Raw genomic sequence first — 15,486 nt, 5'->3', positions numbered from 1 at the left:
GTTTTGGTTTCATGCTTATGATCTTAGAGAAGAAATGTTGCTGTATGTTGAATTACTTGTAATTACTTTGTAATCTAGTGTATGTGCGATTTAAAAAGAAATACAGTCAGAGATAGTTTAGATATAATGTGAAACTGACATGGTGTAGTAGTTTGAATGTTAAACTAGAAATCTGGGAGATCAAGGTTTGAATCCCTGCTCCACCATAATAATCCATTGACTAACCTTCACCGGAGCCCCTGATGGTGCAATAGGTTAAACCTTTGTGTGGGCAGGACTGCTGACTAAAAGGTTGTCGGTTCGAATCCGGGGAGTGGGGTGAGGTCCTGTTTGTCAGCTCCAGCTTCCCATGTGGGGACATGAGAGAAGCCTCCGACAGGATGGTAAAACATCTGGGCAGCATCCTTGCAGATGGTCAATTCTCTCACACCAGAAGGGGCTTGCAGTTTCTCAAGTCACTCCTGACACCGGGGGGGGGGGGGGGGGAGACCTTCAGCAAAAAGCATGTGAGTCAGAAATTTGTCGTTTTCAGTTGTATTACCTTCAGGATTGTGCAAAATGTTGTGTTTTCCAGTTCAACCACTGTTCCAACCAAAATATCTGGATAGTAAAGCATCCCCATCACATAAATCAAAGTCAGCTTATTGTCACATTAATGTTTCATTGATAACAGATCAATAATGCATCAATGCAACAGGCAGATATTAATCCGAAACTGATATTTCAGGATGTACAATATTTTCTTGGAATTGCCATAAAGGGAAATTTCAGCATCATTATCCAATTCAGTTTGCTGCTGCTGCATTTTTCTTAGATTACCCCCCCCCCCCCGCTTATTCAGTATCACCTACCTTCTTATTATTGAAGCCAACATTTTGTAGTTTTTCTCCATAGCTAGGAAGCAATGCAAGTTTACATCTTATTTCTAATGAACATTAAATATTATTGTTTATATATATTTCGCCTTTATTGCATAGCAAAATCTCTCAATTCCTTCAGCGTTTTCCAGTGTCTACTAGAAGTAGTTAGAAGTACAAATATTGTTCTGTTGTTACTTTAGTTGACATTTTGTAGTTTATAAAAATGGTCATGTGTACTTGGGGGCAAAATCAGATCCACCATTGTACACCAGTGTAATTCATAAAGTACCCTATTTACTCGAATCTAATGCTCACCTTTTTGGCTAAATTACCTTGCCAAAATTAGTGCGCTCATTAGATTCATATAATACTGTAATCTTAGTGTTGAGTCAAAGTAAAAGTAGAATCTGCTTCAGGAGCTGCATCCGGAGCTCCTATTAAATCATAGCTCAATACTATGCAATCCTGGGATTTGTAGTTTGGTGAGCTATCAGCATTCTTGGGCAGGGAAGGCACAAGACCTTGTCAAACTTAAGGCCCCATGATTCCTTAGCATTGAACCAAGACAATTAAAGTGGATTCATTCTATAGCAAGATGCATCCCAAGATTTTCATTTTGGTTTCTGGATCCCAAGAATTGACTGTTTTATTTAAATAATAGTATTATTTTTCAGGTAGAACCGTCAAGCTCAAGAAACATGGTTCTGACCACATGGAAGTGAAAAATTTCCTTTAGACAGAACTTGCATTAATATTTGACACATTTTCAATGTCATACTTGAATGGAGAAATACATTTTTGCAAGATAATATTGCTCCTTTTTGTCTCCTGTAATTTCATTTCCCCACGTCTTATCAAGTTTTATTTCCCGGTGGGCTCTGCCTGTCCCCAGGATACATCATCTGCTGATTTGCCTCTGGTATGCCATGAACCCAGTTCTTTTTTGAAATATAGAACTGAGTTTTGCTTTGTTTTTTAACGTATTTTCTTAAAAGTACATAAGCTCATGGAATTGAAGAGAGATAGTTAATCTGGCTGAGAGCCGAGCGCTTTTAAAATACCTTTCACAAGCGCCTATTTAATCTAGTGTGGGCTCTCTGAAATGACCTAATCCAAAAATAGCTGGCAGTCTGTCTTCTTGCAGAGTATTTACTGCTGAGGAATGAAAGGTGGTGATCTCCTGGCTTTGTCAGAGGTCTTGCATAGTTAATTGTGGGCTTAATAATGGGAAGGGTCAGGTTTTCAAAATTTGGAGAGAAATTTTAGTGATTTGCCCTCTCCCCAGATAACTTTCATGCAAGAAAGTTTGCTCTTTTGCTGTAAATGTCTTTAAAGTTTGAATTGTCCACAGATTCTGTCATCAATAAAAATAATAAATTATATTTTCTTGTAGATTTGAGCTTTGCCCAAAGAAAGTATTTGTTTTAGCACTGATCAGTACTTGGAAAAATAACTTGTTGCCATACTTTCTAAAATACAATGGCTAGATGGTGGAGGGTTTGTGACGCTGAGCTCCTAGGCACCATGCAGTTATATCCTTATCAGTAGTGCAATTGCTGTCCTTCTTTAAAATGCCATGACAATGGCTGCTGGAGCAAGAAATGCTTTCCCCATCCATTGCATTTTAATAATTTAGGCAGAATGAAAAGGTGATTTCTCTAGAAATACATGTTAGAGAAATATTGCTTGACTGGTTTGGTATTGCTGCACAGTTTTATCTTCTCCCCCATTTCAGAAAGCCATCTTTTCTAAAAAGTGACTTCCACCTAAATTCTCTAAAAGGCACCAGGCCCTGTGTGATCTTGGAAGCTAAGTAGGGTCCCATCTGGTTAGTACTTAGATAGAAGACTGCCAATGAACACCAAATGCTGTAGGCTATATATAGGGGGAAGAAACTGAAAAAGAAAAAAAAAACACTTTTGGGATTCCTTGCCTAAGCATATGAAATTCATGGAATCATCATCACGTGAGAGACAACTTGAAGGCACAGACAGTCACAGAGTAGATCCACACTGACTCACATCCATGCTGGTACTGTGATAAATTAGCCCTTGTACAGATAAACATTATCAGTTGAAGATTTCAAGCATTGAAATAAATGAGTTGTAGTTGTGCCTTGCTGACTGGACTATGACTTTGGAGACCAGGATTTTAATCCCCACTTGGCTTTGTAATGCATTGGATGATCCTTTGGCATGTCAGACTCTGTCACCCTCAGAAAACAATGGCAAACCTCTTTAGAACCAGTCTTGTCAAGAAAATCCTATGATAGGGCTATCTTAGGGTTGCTATTGTTTGGAAAAGCTTGAAGGAACACAACAAGAAGAAAGAATCCAAAGTGTAATCAAGTCTCATCACTGCAGTGCCCCATGACTCGTATACTTCTGTGTTCAATTCTACATGCTAGTCCTAACATTGCAAGTCTGAAATTATTTGAATCCAAAATATGTTAAGGACTATCTCCTTCTGAGTGTGCCAGTGTGTACTCAAGTTGTTAAGCACTTTTGGTGGGATTCTTGCATTTGGAGTTTTGTTGCATGGAGAATGGAGGCTGCGTCTTTTTTAGCACCTGGATTGTAAAGTGGTAAAACATGATATTCTGGTAGATGTCTGTCTCTCTATTTATGGCTGTACCTAAAATTTAATCCTGCCTGTTTCACAGTTAGTTTTCTTTTGGTGTGTTTCACATTAATATTTTTAAATACATTGTTTTTAAAATTGCATTTTTGACAAAAAGGCTGGAAATAAATAAGTGTGGGTAGGGTCATCAGGAAGAGGCAGTCTCTCAAATAATGGCCTCATCACACTTAAGCATTTATCTACTTTAAATCTGATTTCTGCCTCCTGCAGAATTCTGGGGTTTGTAGTTTGGTGAGGCCCATGGCCTGTCTGGCTGAGCTGTTTAAAGGCCCGTCCCTGAAGATGTAGTTTAGCATAATATTTAACAGAATAATACACAGAAAATATTAGGTTCATGCATCCCTCCCTTTTCCAACATGGGTAAAAAGAGTTGAGGAGTACAGTGTTCCCTCACGACTTCGCAGTTCACTTTTTGCGGATTCGCTGTTTCGCGGTTTTTCAATAAACTGTAAAAGACTATAATAAATCATAAAAAATTACAATTTACAGCCTAAGGAAGGGAGGAAGGAGAGGCCAAAGGGAGAGAAAAGGAGCCCAAGCGGCAACAGGAGGAGAAGGAGGTGATTTATCAACACACGATTGGTTGATAAAGACTTAAAATAATGTATAACTACTAAAATAATGTATAAATATTAAAATAAATATAGTGTCCCTACTTTGCGGATTTTCACTTTTTGTGGGTGGTCCTGGAACCTAACCCCAGCAATAAGTGAGGGAACACTGTATTCCTTGTATTTTTATGTGTACCCCTGGTTTAATCGAATAGTGGTTAACTGTAAGTGAGGCCCCTTCCACACAGCTGTTATAAATCCACATTGAACTGGATTATGTGGCAGTGTGGACTCAGATAACCCACTTCAAAGCAGATATTGTGGATTATCTGCCTTGATATTCTGGGTTATATGGCTTTGTGGAAGGGCCCTAAGTTTCCTTGAAACAAACCAGCTTCAAATGAGCATTTATGCTACAAGATTGCTTTAGCTAGTCATACTTAACGACTACTGTTTGGGATGTAAATGACACACTAAAACTCTTCATCTAAAACCAAAGCATATTTCTATAGTTGCATTGTCAGGGGCTGTCCTGCTTTATAAATTCATTCACCAAATGACTATTTTCACCATGCTTAATTGCACTTGCCATTTGAAAACCTTTGCACATTCTGCTGCAGAGAGATTGATATATGGTAATTAACTAAATCAAATAATGTAATGGCAGAACAGAAAACTAATCACAATAAGAAAAAATGCTGTCAACACTAATAACCCTTGCACTGAAGAAATCATGGGAGTGGGTTATCTAACAGTCCCACAGGCTCACAGTCTTGTAACTTGCTATATTATCATTTTAGAGTTTGGTCATAGTATCTAGGTAGTAGGAAGATACATTTTGACTCTCCACCCAGTCAGTTCTTGCTGAGTGGTGAATTTGGCAATTCCAATATATTTATAAACATTTATGCTTGACTTTCCTTATGAAGGGTTTTTGAGCTACAAAGTCCTTTGGTGTAAATAGAATAACTGTGCTGGATTGGATATAGGAGGAATTTTGAACCTAAAACGATTAAAGAAATATGCCCAGGAGTTGTTCTCTCATTGCGTAGATAGTACCTATATATCATGCTAGATGCATGAAATGATTCCCAGCCACCTGGGGCAGAGAGAAATGTCAGATTGCTTCTGCAAAATCTGAATTTGCTTTTCAGGCTACGCTAACATATTAGACAGACTTTGCATCTGCTGTGAATTTCTGCAGCCTTGAGCCATCTGATACATCCTTTCATACCTGGCACTATGAATAATGTTTGAACATTTTGCTGCCCTTTAACTATGTATGTGCTGTGTGCTTAAGCATTTTACATCTATTTTAATTGACATATAATACAGGCTTCCGAAAGTGATGCTTAAGATGTGTTCTAATTATTGACTTACCAGATGGCAGTGCGGTTTCATGTGTTTTCTCACTGTGTTGCAGCAAAAGCTTGCCTCACACTGAAATGCAGGTTTTTCTTGCTCTGGATTTTTGAATAGGTTCTTTCTGGATTTACAGTTATTTTCAGCTATGCCATACTTTGAGATGCAACTGAGCTAACCATTGTTACTTGATTCCTATGATTATGTAGTCACCATGGGGCCAGTATTCAGAATACTATTAATACAAGGTCTATCAAAGTAAATTAGAATCTCATTGCTTTTGGAAAGAAGAAGTAGCCTTCTGTAATAGAATTAATTTGCAGGCCATAATAAAGCCATACTGATTTTGGTATTTCCATCTAGAAAACTTATTTACAATTGTGTCTGTAAGTAAGTAAAGTAAGTAAAGGTAAAGGTAAAGGTTTCCCCTGACGTTAAGTCCAGTCATGTCTGACTCTGGGGGTTGGTGCTCATCTCCATTTCTAAGCCGAAGAGCTGGCGTTGTCCGTAGACACCTCCAAGGTCATGTGGCCGGCATGACTGCATGGAGCGCCGTTACCTTCCCGCTGGATCTACTCACATTGGCATGCTTTCGAACTGCTAGGTTGGCAGGACCTGGAGCTAACAGCGGCCGCTAACGCCGCTCCCGGGGTTTGAACCTGGGACCTTTCGGTCTCCAGGTCAGTGCTTTAATGCACTTCGCCACCGGGGCTCCTTAAGTAAGTAAAGTACGTAATAATAATAATAATAATAATAATAATGGATTGTCGATGTTGCAACCCCAGGTGACAGCAGGATTGAAGAGAAACAACTGGAAAAGCTGACACCATATGAGGATTTAAAGATAGAATTGCAAAGACTCTGGCACAAGCCAGTCAGGGTGGTCCCAGTGGTGATCGGCACACTGGGTGCAGTGCCTAAAGTCCTTAGCCTGCACTTAAACACCATTGGCGCTGACAAAATCCCTACCTGCCAGCTGCAGAAGGCCACCTTACTGGGATCTGCACGCATTATTCGCCGATACATCACACAGTCCTAGACACTTGGGAAGTGTCTGACGTGTGATCCAACACAACAGCCAGCAGAGTGTCTACTATGGACTCATCTTGTTGTGTTTCAAATAATAATAATAATAATAATAATAATAATAATAATAATAATAATAATAATAATAGTGCGGTTTTCTGGCATTGTGTATTTCTGCCGTTTCTGTGACTGTGCATTTGTATTTTGATTCTGTATCCCACTTGTCGATGGATGTCCAGAATCAGCAGCATCCATCACGGTCCTTTTTATCCTGGGCGACGACCGAGCCAGTATAGATTTTGTTTTGGTTTGTTTCTCCAAAGTGCTAATGGGTTATGTGCTCTTAGTTCTACTCCTCAACTGAGACCTCTCTGGCTTGGTTGGACCTGCCAGTAATAATAATAATAATAATAATAATAATAATAATAATAATAATAATAATAATAACAACAACTTTAGAATCATAGAATCATAGAATAGTAGAGTTGGAAGAGACCACATGGGCCATCCAGTCCAACCCCCTGCTAAGAAGCAGGAAATCGCATTCAAAGCACCCCCGACAGATGGCCATCCAGCCTCTGCTTAAAAGCCTCCAAAGAAGGAGCCTCCACCACAGCCCTTTATTTTTATACCCTGCCCCATCTCCCCGAAGGGACGCGGGGCGGCTTACATGGGGCCTTGCCCGATAAAACAATCAAATATCAAAACAGAGCAATAAAACAGTTATCCAATAAAAACATCAATTACAGTAAAAACAATTGTTAAAATCAACATAAAACATACAATATTAACACTGGAGACTAATTCATAGAACCCAGGCAACGTGCAAAATGTGCCAAAATGGGCCGAAATGGGGAAGGTAATTTCACAGTTAAAATGGACAAAGTGCAATATAGCATTGGCAACACCTCAAGAATGGGGCTATTATAAAATGGGCAGATCGATCAGTCCGACACCAGATTTAAGTATCAAAGGCCTTTTGAAAGAGTCAGGTTTTTAAGCTCCTACGGAAGGAGAGGAGGATAGGGGCCTGCCTGATCTCTCTAGGGAGCGAGTTCCAAAGTCGGGGGGCCACAACGGAGAAGGCCCTCTCTCTCGTCCCCACCAACCGCGACTGCGAGGGTAGTGGGAGCGAGAGAAGGGCCTCCCCTGACGAGCGAAGAGAACGTGCGGGTTCGTAGGGGGAGATGCGGTCTATAAGGTAGGTGGGTCCCAAACCGTTTAGGGCTTTGTAGGTGATAACCTGCACCTTGAATTGGGCCCGGAAAGTAAATGGCAGCCAGTGAAGCTCCTTAAACAGAGGCGTTGAACGCGCCCTGTAATTCGCTCCAGTTAGAAGCCTGGCTGCCGAACGCTGTACTAGTTGTAATTTCCGGGCCGTCTTCAAAGGCAGCCCCACGTAGAGCGCATTGCAATAGTCCAGTCTAGAGGTAACTAAGGCATGGACCACCATGGTCAGATCAGACTTCTCGAGGTATGGTCACAGCTGGCGCACAAGTTTTAATTGTGCAAAGGCCCTTCCGGCCACGGCCGACACCCGAGCCTCAAGCGTCAGCCCCGAATCCAGGAGGACCCCGAAGCTGCGGACCTGCGCCTTTAGGGGGAGTGCAACCCCGTCAAGCACAGGTTGCCACCCAATACCCCGATCAGACGTACGACTGACCTGGAGGACCTCTGTCTTGTCAGGATTAAGTCTCAGTTTGTTCACCCTCATCCAGGCCAACACAGCAGCCAGACACTGGTCCAGAATCCGAGGGGCTTCCTTGGATTTAGGTGGAAAAGAGTAGTAGAGTTGGGTGTCATCCGCGTAGAGATGGCACCGTACTCCAAAACTCCGGATGACCTCTCCCAGCGGTTTCATGTAGATGTTAAAAAGCATGGGGGACAAAATAGAACCTTGCGGGACCCCACAGGTCAATGGCCAGGGGTCTGAGCAGGTGTCCCCCAGCTTCACCAACTGGGAACGACCCTCCAGAAAGGACTGGAGCCACTGGAGTGCAGTACCCCCAAGGCCCATCCCAGAGAGCCGCCCCAGAAGGATACCATGGTCGATGGTATCGAAAGCCGCTGAGATGTCCAAGAGAACCAGCAGGGTCACACTCCCCCTGTCCAGCTCCCTGCGGAGGTCATCCACCAAGGCGACCAAAGCCGTCTCGGTACTGAACCCAGGCCTGAAGCCAGACTGTGATTGGTCCAGAAAATCCGTATCTTCCAAGAATCCCTGGAGCTGAGAGGCAACCACCCGCTCCAAGACCTTGCCCAAGAATGGTAGGTTAGAGATTGGCCTGTAGTTACACGGATTGGTCGGATCCAATGAGGCCTTCTTCAGAATAGGCCTTACCACTGCTTGTTTTAGGCTGGATGTGTCACGACCCAGGCTGCAGAGCACCAATAACCATACACAGAGGCCAAAATCTATCTAATATCTTTATTAAGGAAATAAGTAAAGGCAATAAAAATAAGTGTAGAATATAGTTCAGAAGAAGACCTTTCAGGAAAGGTGAATTATAGTCCAGGAAAACAATGTCCAATATAAAATATTAAGGTCCAAAGTTGTAATCCAGTAACCGAAACACCCACTTTGCCAAGCAAAGTGAGGGGAGATGACAAGGTTCTTAATCCAAGGAACTTGATGTAAGGCTAGGAAGTAAACTTGATTCTTGAAACACAAGGCTTGATACAAGGCAACAAGGAACGAGGAACAGGGACAAGATCCGTGGTAAATACTTGGCGAGGTCCGGGAAGCAAGGCAAGGTCCTGGAAGGCAAGGCTGAGTCCTAGGAAGCAAGGCAAGGTCCGTGAAGCAAAACAAGGCTGGAAACGTGAACGAAGGCTTGGAAACGGGAACGAGGCTTGGAAACGGGAACGAGGCTTGGAAACGGGAGTAGCGCTGTCCACACACAACCTACTCCAGTAGCTGACGAATTGACTCCGCAAAATTCCTTCAGGGCAAAGAACCTAAATAGGGTCTCGTTTTCCCACCAAAGAACACTTCTCTGGGGAACCAGAACCGAAAGTCAATCTCTGTGTCCAGATGCATGACTCCCTAAAGTTTCTCATGAAAGCAGTCTTAATCAGCTGAATGCCTGGCTGCGATTCTCAGGCTTCTGCGATTAGCCTGCTGAACTCCTTTTTGTTGTTGATAATAATTACGGCGAGAAAATGGGGGAGATTTTGACTCAGGGCTTGTTTGGCAGATTTCTGGAAGACAAACCTCTTGCAGGTGCAAGGGCTCCAAATCAGGCTGGGAAAGTTCCAATTCTGGCTGAAACAGTGGAAAACCCAAGTTTTCCTCTTCATCTGTCACAACAGCGCTAGGAACGGGACTACATGGCCCATGAGTCATCACAGGATGGAAATTTGCCCTGCCCCAAGAGGCATTAATTATTGCCACAAACCAATCAACTAACCAACCACTGGCCTGTTTTAAAAGCCAAGATGGGCAGGGATCTAGAGCACAGGTAGTCGCCCTCACCGCTCCAAGAATCTTGTCAAACATCATCAGGTTGCAGAAACTGAAACGAATCCCACAAGATCGAACAGACAGATGCCTCGGTTACCTCACCTGGCAATGCATCAAGACTGGCGTCCAAGTCGGAACGAATCTGAGCGACTTTGTCTGCAAAATGGTGAGCGAACTCGCTACACCGAGTTGCCGAGGAGTCAGGTGCCCCCCCACACTGAGAAGGGTGGAGGAGCTCCCCAACAACTCGGAACAACTCAGAAGATCTATTTGTTGCAGACGCGATGCGGGCAGTCGTGAAAACCTTCCTGGCTGCCCGCAACGCCGCGGAATAAGCCCTAATAGGGGCTTTACACCGTGCTCGGTCAGAAACGTCGCGAGTTCTCCGCCAGCACCACTCTAGTCTCCTTCTCCCACGTTTCATCTCCGCCAGCTCCCCGGTGAACCAGGGAGCCGAGGCAACTCCACGCAGCGAGAGGGGACGTTCGGGAGCGATCATGTCAATGTAGTAGTTATACTACCACCAGCACAGCTCTCAGCATCCTTGGAGCAGTTAAGGCCTGGCCCCACCACAACAAGGGTGGCACCCATCGAGGGGGGAAAGTGGAAAAGAAAAAAGTTTGGATTATTGATGTCACCATACCAGGTGATAGTGGAATTGACAAAAAACAACAGGAAAAACTCAGCTGTTATCAGGACCCCAAAGTCAAACTGCAAAGGCTCTGGCATAAACCAGTACAGGTGGTCCCAGTGGTGATCGACACACTGGGTGCTGTGCCAAAAGATCTCAGCTGGCATTTGGAAACAATAAACAATGACAAAATTACTATCTGTCAGCTGCAAAAAGACACCTTACTGGGATCTGCGCGCATCATCCGAAAATACATCACACAGTCCTAAACACTTGGGAAGTGTTCGACTTGTGATTTTGTGATACGAAATCCAGCATATATATCTTGTTGCTGTGTCATACTATGTCTTTGTGTCAATAATAATAATAATAATAATAATAATAATAATAATAATAATAATAATAATAATACTATCATTGAAAATTTTACTGCAAGTGTCAAGCCAGTTGGTCTAAGAAGTTGGGCGGCTTAGTTTGTGAAGATAAGTAGTTGAGGTATCCCAAGCCTTAGAGGAAAAAAAGATGACTAGTATAAATAATATAGTCAGAAAGAAGGGGGAGAACCACTAATAGAATGAAATAAACAGTTCATAAATGACAATCGGCATGAATTAATTTTTTACTACAAGATATTGTTATGACCATTTGTGCAAATGAATGAATCAAGCTTTTATTTGAGCACTAGTTTGATAGCTAGAGGTAAAGGTAAATATGTAGAATACCATGCAGGAGAGTGAGAAGGGACTGGTGAAGGAAAAACGATGCATCCTCTGATCTCCATCTGACACAAAAACCAGGTGGACTACCAGAGAAGATAGGACCTCTCTTCTAGCATGGTTTAGAAACACAGCAGGTCTCTGCAGGACAGAAGGATTTTTGTTTCTTTACTCTGAGAGCCCCAAGCCGGCTAGCAAACTTTTTTTTATAGATAAAACTTTTGTGAGTATTTAGAAGGCTACAGCAAGCATGTGTTGGACAGGACCTTTAGTGCTTATGAGGTTTTACACTGTTATGTTCAGGCATGGTGTATCTTGATTGTCATATAGAAGGGATTTAAAATACAGATTGAAAACTGCATCATCTTCAAAGCAAGAAGTGTGTGAAACTTTTAAAGTGCATCTTGCTGTGTTCCACTAAAAGACACAGCAGTGAGCTAGAAGGACAAATTATCAGTAAGTCTGACCTGTTATGATCATTGTGTCCTAATGAACAATTATGGTAGCAAAGCATCTTCAAGTGGGTAATGAGAGACTAACATCCTGCTGTTCTCTTTGTCATTTTTCAAATAGTACAAGGAATAATGAGGAAAGTTGTTTTATTTGGACAGTGGATGTAGAGTATACATTTATTGGTATCTAGGACTGAGGAGCAGTGCATTTTGCCATCTTGGGTCATGTTCTTCCAACTTTATAGTTCTATGATTCTGTTATTTTTACTGTTACTATACTGTTCTGTTTGCATGCTGTGGCTTTTATTTGGATAGTTTTAAGAAGATATTAATGGCTACAGAAACACATAGTATGGAATTTAAACTAATCAAGAACTGCAGGAAATATTTTTAAAAGGTACATTCTCTTGGAAGATGTTACTTTTAAAGCATGCTATAAAAAGTGTGGAATTGGTATTTAATATTTAAATAATATTATATTTTCTAATATGCTCTTCCTTTGGGAAGCACCATTCTTTAATAATAATAATAATCATCATCATCATCGTCATCATCATCATCATCATCATAATTCTTACCCGCCTCTCCTCGTGGCTTGAGGTGGATCACAGCACACAGAAACATTGTAAAAATTCCATAAACACACATATTAAAATGTAGTTCTGAGAAAGATACATATTAAAATATATTTCTATAAAATACATGTTAAATAAAGAAGTCCCACTTGATTTTCACAATAAGATCTCCTAAATATGCTCTTAATATGTCTGTCAAAATGTTCAGTAGCCTACTGGGGATTCTCAAAGTTCAAGTTGGCAAATGTTATCAGGTGGATTTCTCAGCTTAAGGAGAATATGAACCCTGGTGTTTCCTCTCCAGATTTAGCATTCTGCCCTCTATATAACACTCTTTTTCTAGGTTGCAAACTGAGTTCATTATATATTAAAACTATTTTTTTCCATTTCAGGTTAATTCATGATGGGAGACCAGAGGCAACGTTCATTGTCTACATCTGGGGAATCACTGTACCATGTTTTAGGACTGGACAAAAATGCCACCTCAGATGATATTAAAAAATCATACAGGTAAGGTCCAAGCACACAGAGTATTTTCTTAGAAAGGATTGGTTGGGCCAGCCAGTTCATCATTATTGTTCTATATATTTCAGTCACCATCCTGATTTGATTGGGGCAGAGCACTGGAAATGACACTAGTCTTTTAATTTATGAGTATACCAAAATATATATTGTCAGATGATATATGTTTGCCTCATAACTCAAGTGATTATTGTTTCTGATTATGTCAATCTTATACAGAGTTGACTTTTCATGTACCCAGTCCTATTTTACTTCCTTTTTGCTAGTTGTTTGGTGTAAACTATGAGAACTTTCTGTTCACATTTGATATACTAATTACTTTATTTTGTTTTTTATCGTGTCAGAAGCGAACCAAGGGTACAGCTGTAATGTATTTGAAAAGACAAACAAAGTTAAAAACTTGGCATTATACTAAATGTCCTTTGACCAGTAGCTGGCCATTTGGAGTGCCTCTGGTGTTGCTATAAATAGGTCCTCCAATGTGCATGAGGCAGGGCTCAGACTACATTGTAATAGGCCAGTGGTTCTCCACTTGGGATTCCTATATGTTTTTGGCCTTCAACTCCCAAAAATCCTAACAGCTGGTAAACTGGCTTGGATTTTTGGGACCCCAGGTTGAGAACCACTGTAATAGGGGGTCTTTGGTTTGCTCTTCTCCACACTCACATGTTGTGGACTCCACTTTGTGGCCCCATTTTTTAAGGTTTGCTCTGCATCTCGTGTCAGAATGCAGTCTGTTCAGCGCCTTCCAAGTCGCCCAGTCTTCTGTGTGCCCAGGAGAGAGTCTCTCATTCAGTATCTGCCATAGGTTGAGGTTCCGAGTTTTAGCCTGCCACCTTTGGACTCTCGCTTGCTGAGGTGTTCCTGAGAATATCTCTGTACATCTTAGAAAACTATTTCTTGATTGAATGCGTTGGTGTGCTGGCTGATATCTGAACAGGGAATGGGCTGGAGAAGTCACTGTCTTGGTCCTTTCATTGCTGGTTGCTACCTCTCGATGCATGTCAGGTGGTGCAATGTCAGCTAAACAGTATAATTTCTCCTGTGGTGTTGTTGGGCATAGACATCCTGTGATAATCCAGCAGGTCTCATTAAGAGCCACATCCACTGTTTTAACGTGGTGAGATGCATTCAAAACTGGGCATGCGTATTCAGCAGCAGAGTAGCAAAGTGCAATGGCAGATGTCTTCACGGTGTTTGGTTGTGTCAGTCAGCTTATGTATGATATTTTTTCTAGTGCCCACTTTTTGCTTGATAGTCAAGCAGTGCTTGTAAAGAAGAGCACGGTCCAAGGTAACTCCCAAGTATTTTGGTGTGCTACAATGCTCCAGTGGGATTTCTTCCCTGGTAATCCTCAATGCTCGAGATGCTTTATTTGAGAATAGACTTTATTTTGTGAGACAAATTAAAGGAAATCTTGAAAAAGTATAATGGAAGAAACTTGGCTGATCTAGCTTTGTTAATGTTTTGTGCATTACTAGCTAAGATAAACACATAATGAATATTCAGAGTAGTTATAGGGGCAGTCAAGTATACTCAGATATGATCTTGAGTCAAATTTTCTGATTTGAATCTCTACTAAAAATCACACTTAAAAATGCTGATTTATAAGTGAAATTATTTTTAAGTTGTGGATCAGCTTTAATATATTGCTTTTGGAATTATTATCAGAAACATAATCCTAGTCACAATATTTGCAAGATTGAGAGTTTAGAATGTAAATATAGAGGAAAATCTGAGAACAGCTAAACTTTCCATCTTAACCTCTTTAGCTCTGGAAACTTTCTCATCACCTCATTTTTACCTCAGTTCTTTTTTGGGACAGTTTATAATAGTTATGTAGATAAGATATGTTGACATTTTCAGAAAGCTGATATGTCACATTTATGGAGCACAGTATTTTGAGTATTTTCTATACTACAGTAGAGTCTCACTTATCCAACACTCGCTTATCCAAAGTTCTGGATTATCCAACGCATTTTTGTAGTCAATGTTTTCAATACATCGTGATATTTTGGTGCTAAATTCGTAAATACAGCAATTACTACATAGCATTACTGCGTATAGAACTACTTTTTCTGTCAAATTCGTTGTTAAACATGATGTTTTGGTGCTTAATTTGTAAAATCATAACCTAATTTGATGTGTAATAGGCTTTTCCTTAATCCCTCCTTATTATTCAACATATTCGCTTATCCAACGTTCTGCCGGCCTGTTTATGTTGGACAAGTGAGACTCTACTGTACATTCTTTAGGCATTTTCAGATTTTTCTTCGTGTACTCTGTGAATGCACACTAATGGAGAAGCTGCGCCTGCGCAGGTTCCGACGGAAACTCTTCCAAGCTGAAGTTCAAATTTTGGCGGTAACCACGCCCCCCTTCCCAAGGGGCATATAAGGCAGCCCCAGGCGCCCGCTCTCCAGTTCCTTTTTTTCCGCCGCAAGGTTCACTTCGGACTCTTCGCATGTCTACTACTCGTTTCAAGCGCTGCACGCAGTGTGCTGCTAAAATTCCTGATTCGGACGGCCACGCCAAGTGCCTCTTCTGTCTTGGCGAGGCTCATGTGGTCGGTACCTGCCGTTTCTGCCTAGCTCTCACAGCTCAGGCCAGAAAGAACAGAGCCGCTAGGCTTAGAGCGGCGCTCTACGAAAGATCTCTCGCGCCAGAACCGACTCCGTCGACGTCGGG

The 15,486-nt window shown here is 41.5% G+C and overlaps 1 protein-coding gene across 3 annotated transcripts in view; it reads left to right on the top strand.

The window, feature by feature from the left end:
- The window catches only part of dnajc5 (DnaJ heat shock protein family (Hsp40) member C5), an 80,886-nt gene that overhangs the window by 48,047 nt on the left and 17,353 nt on the right, over positions 1-15,486 (top strand). For all 3 annotated transcript variants that reach the window (XM_062979079.1, XM_062979080.1, XM_003220655.4), the window contains one exon: positions 12,669-12,786. In XM_062979079.1, the coding sequence (XP_062835149.1) occupies positions 12,677-12,786 (110 nt within the window). In that variant the 5' untranslated portion in view covers positions 12,669-12,676. The remainder of the gene's footprint in view (positions 1-12,668; positions 12,787-15,486) is intronic.

Source organism: Anolis carolinensis, chromosome 4 (assembly GCF_035594765.1).
Source record: "Anolis carolinensis isolate JA03-04 chromosome 4, rAnoCar3.1.pri, whole genome shotgun sequence".
Classification (NCBI taxonomy): Eukaryota; Metazoa; Chordata; class Lepidosauria; order Squamata; family Dactyloidae; genus Anolis; species Anolis carolinensis.
This window is presented reverse-complemented; position numbering and strand designations above follow the sequence as displayed.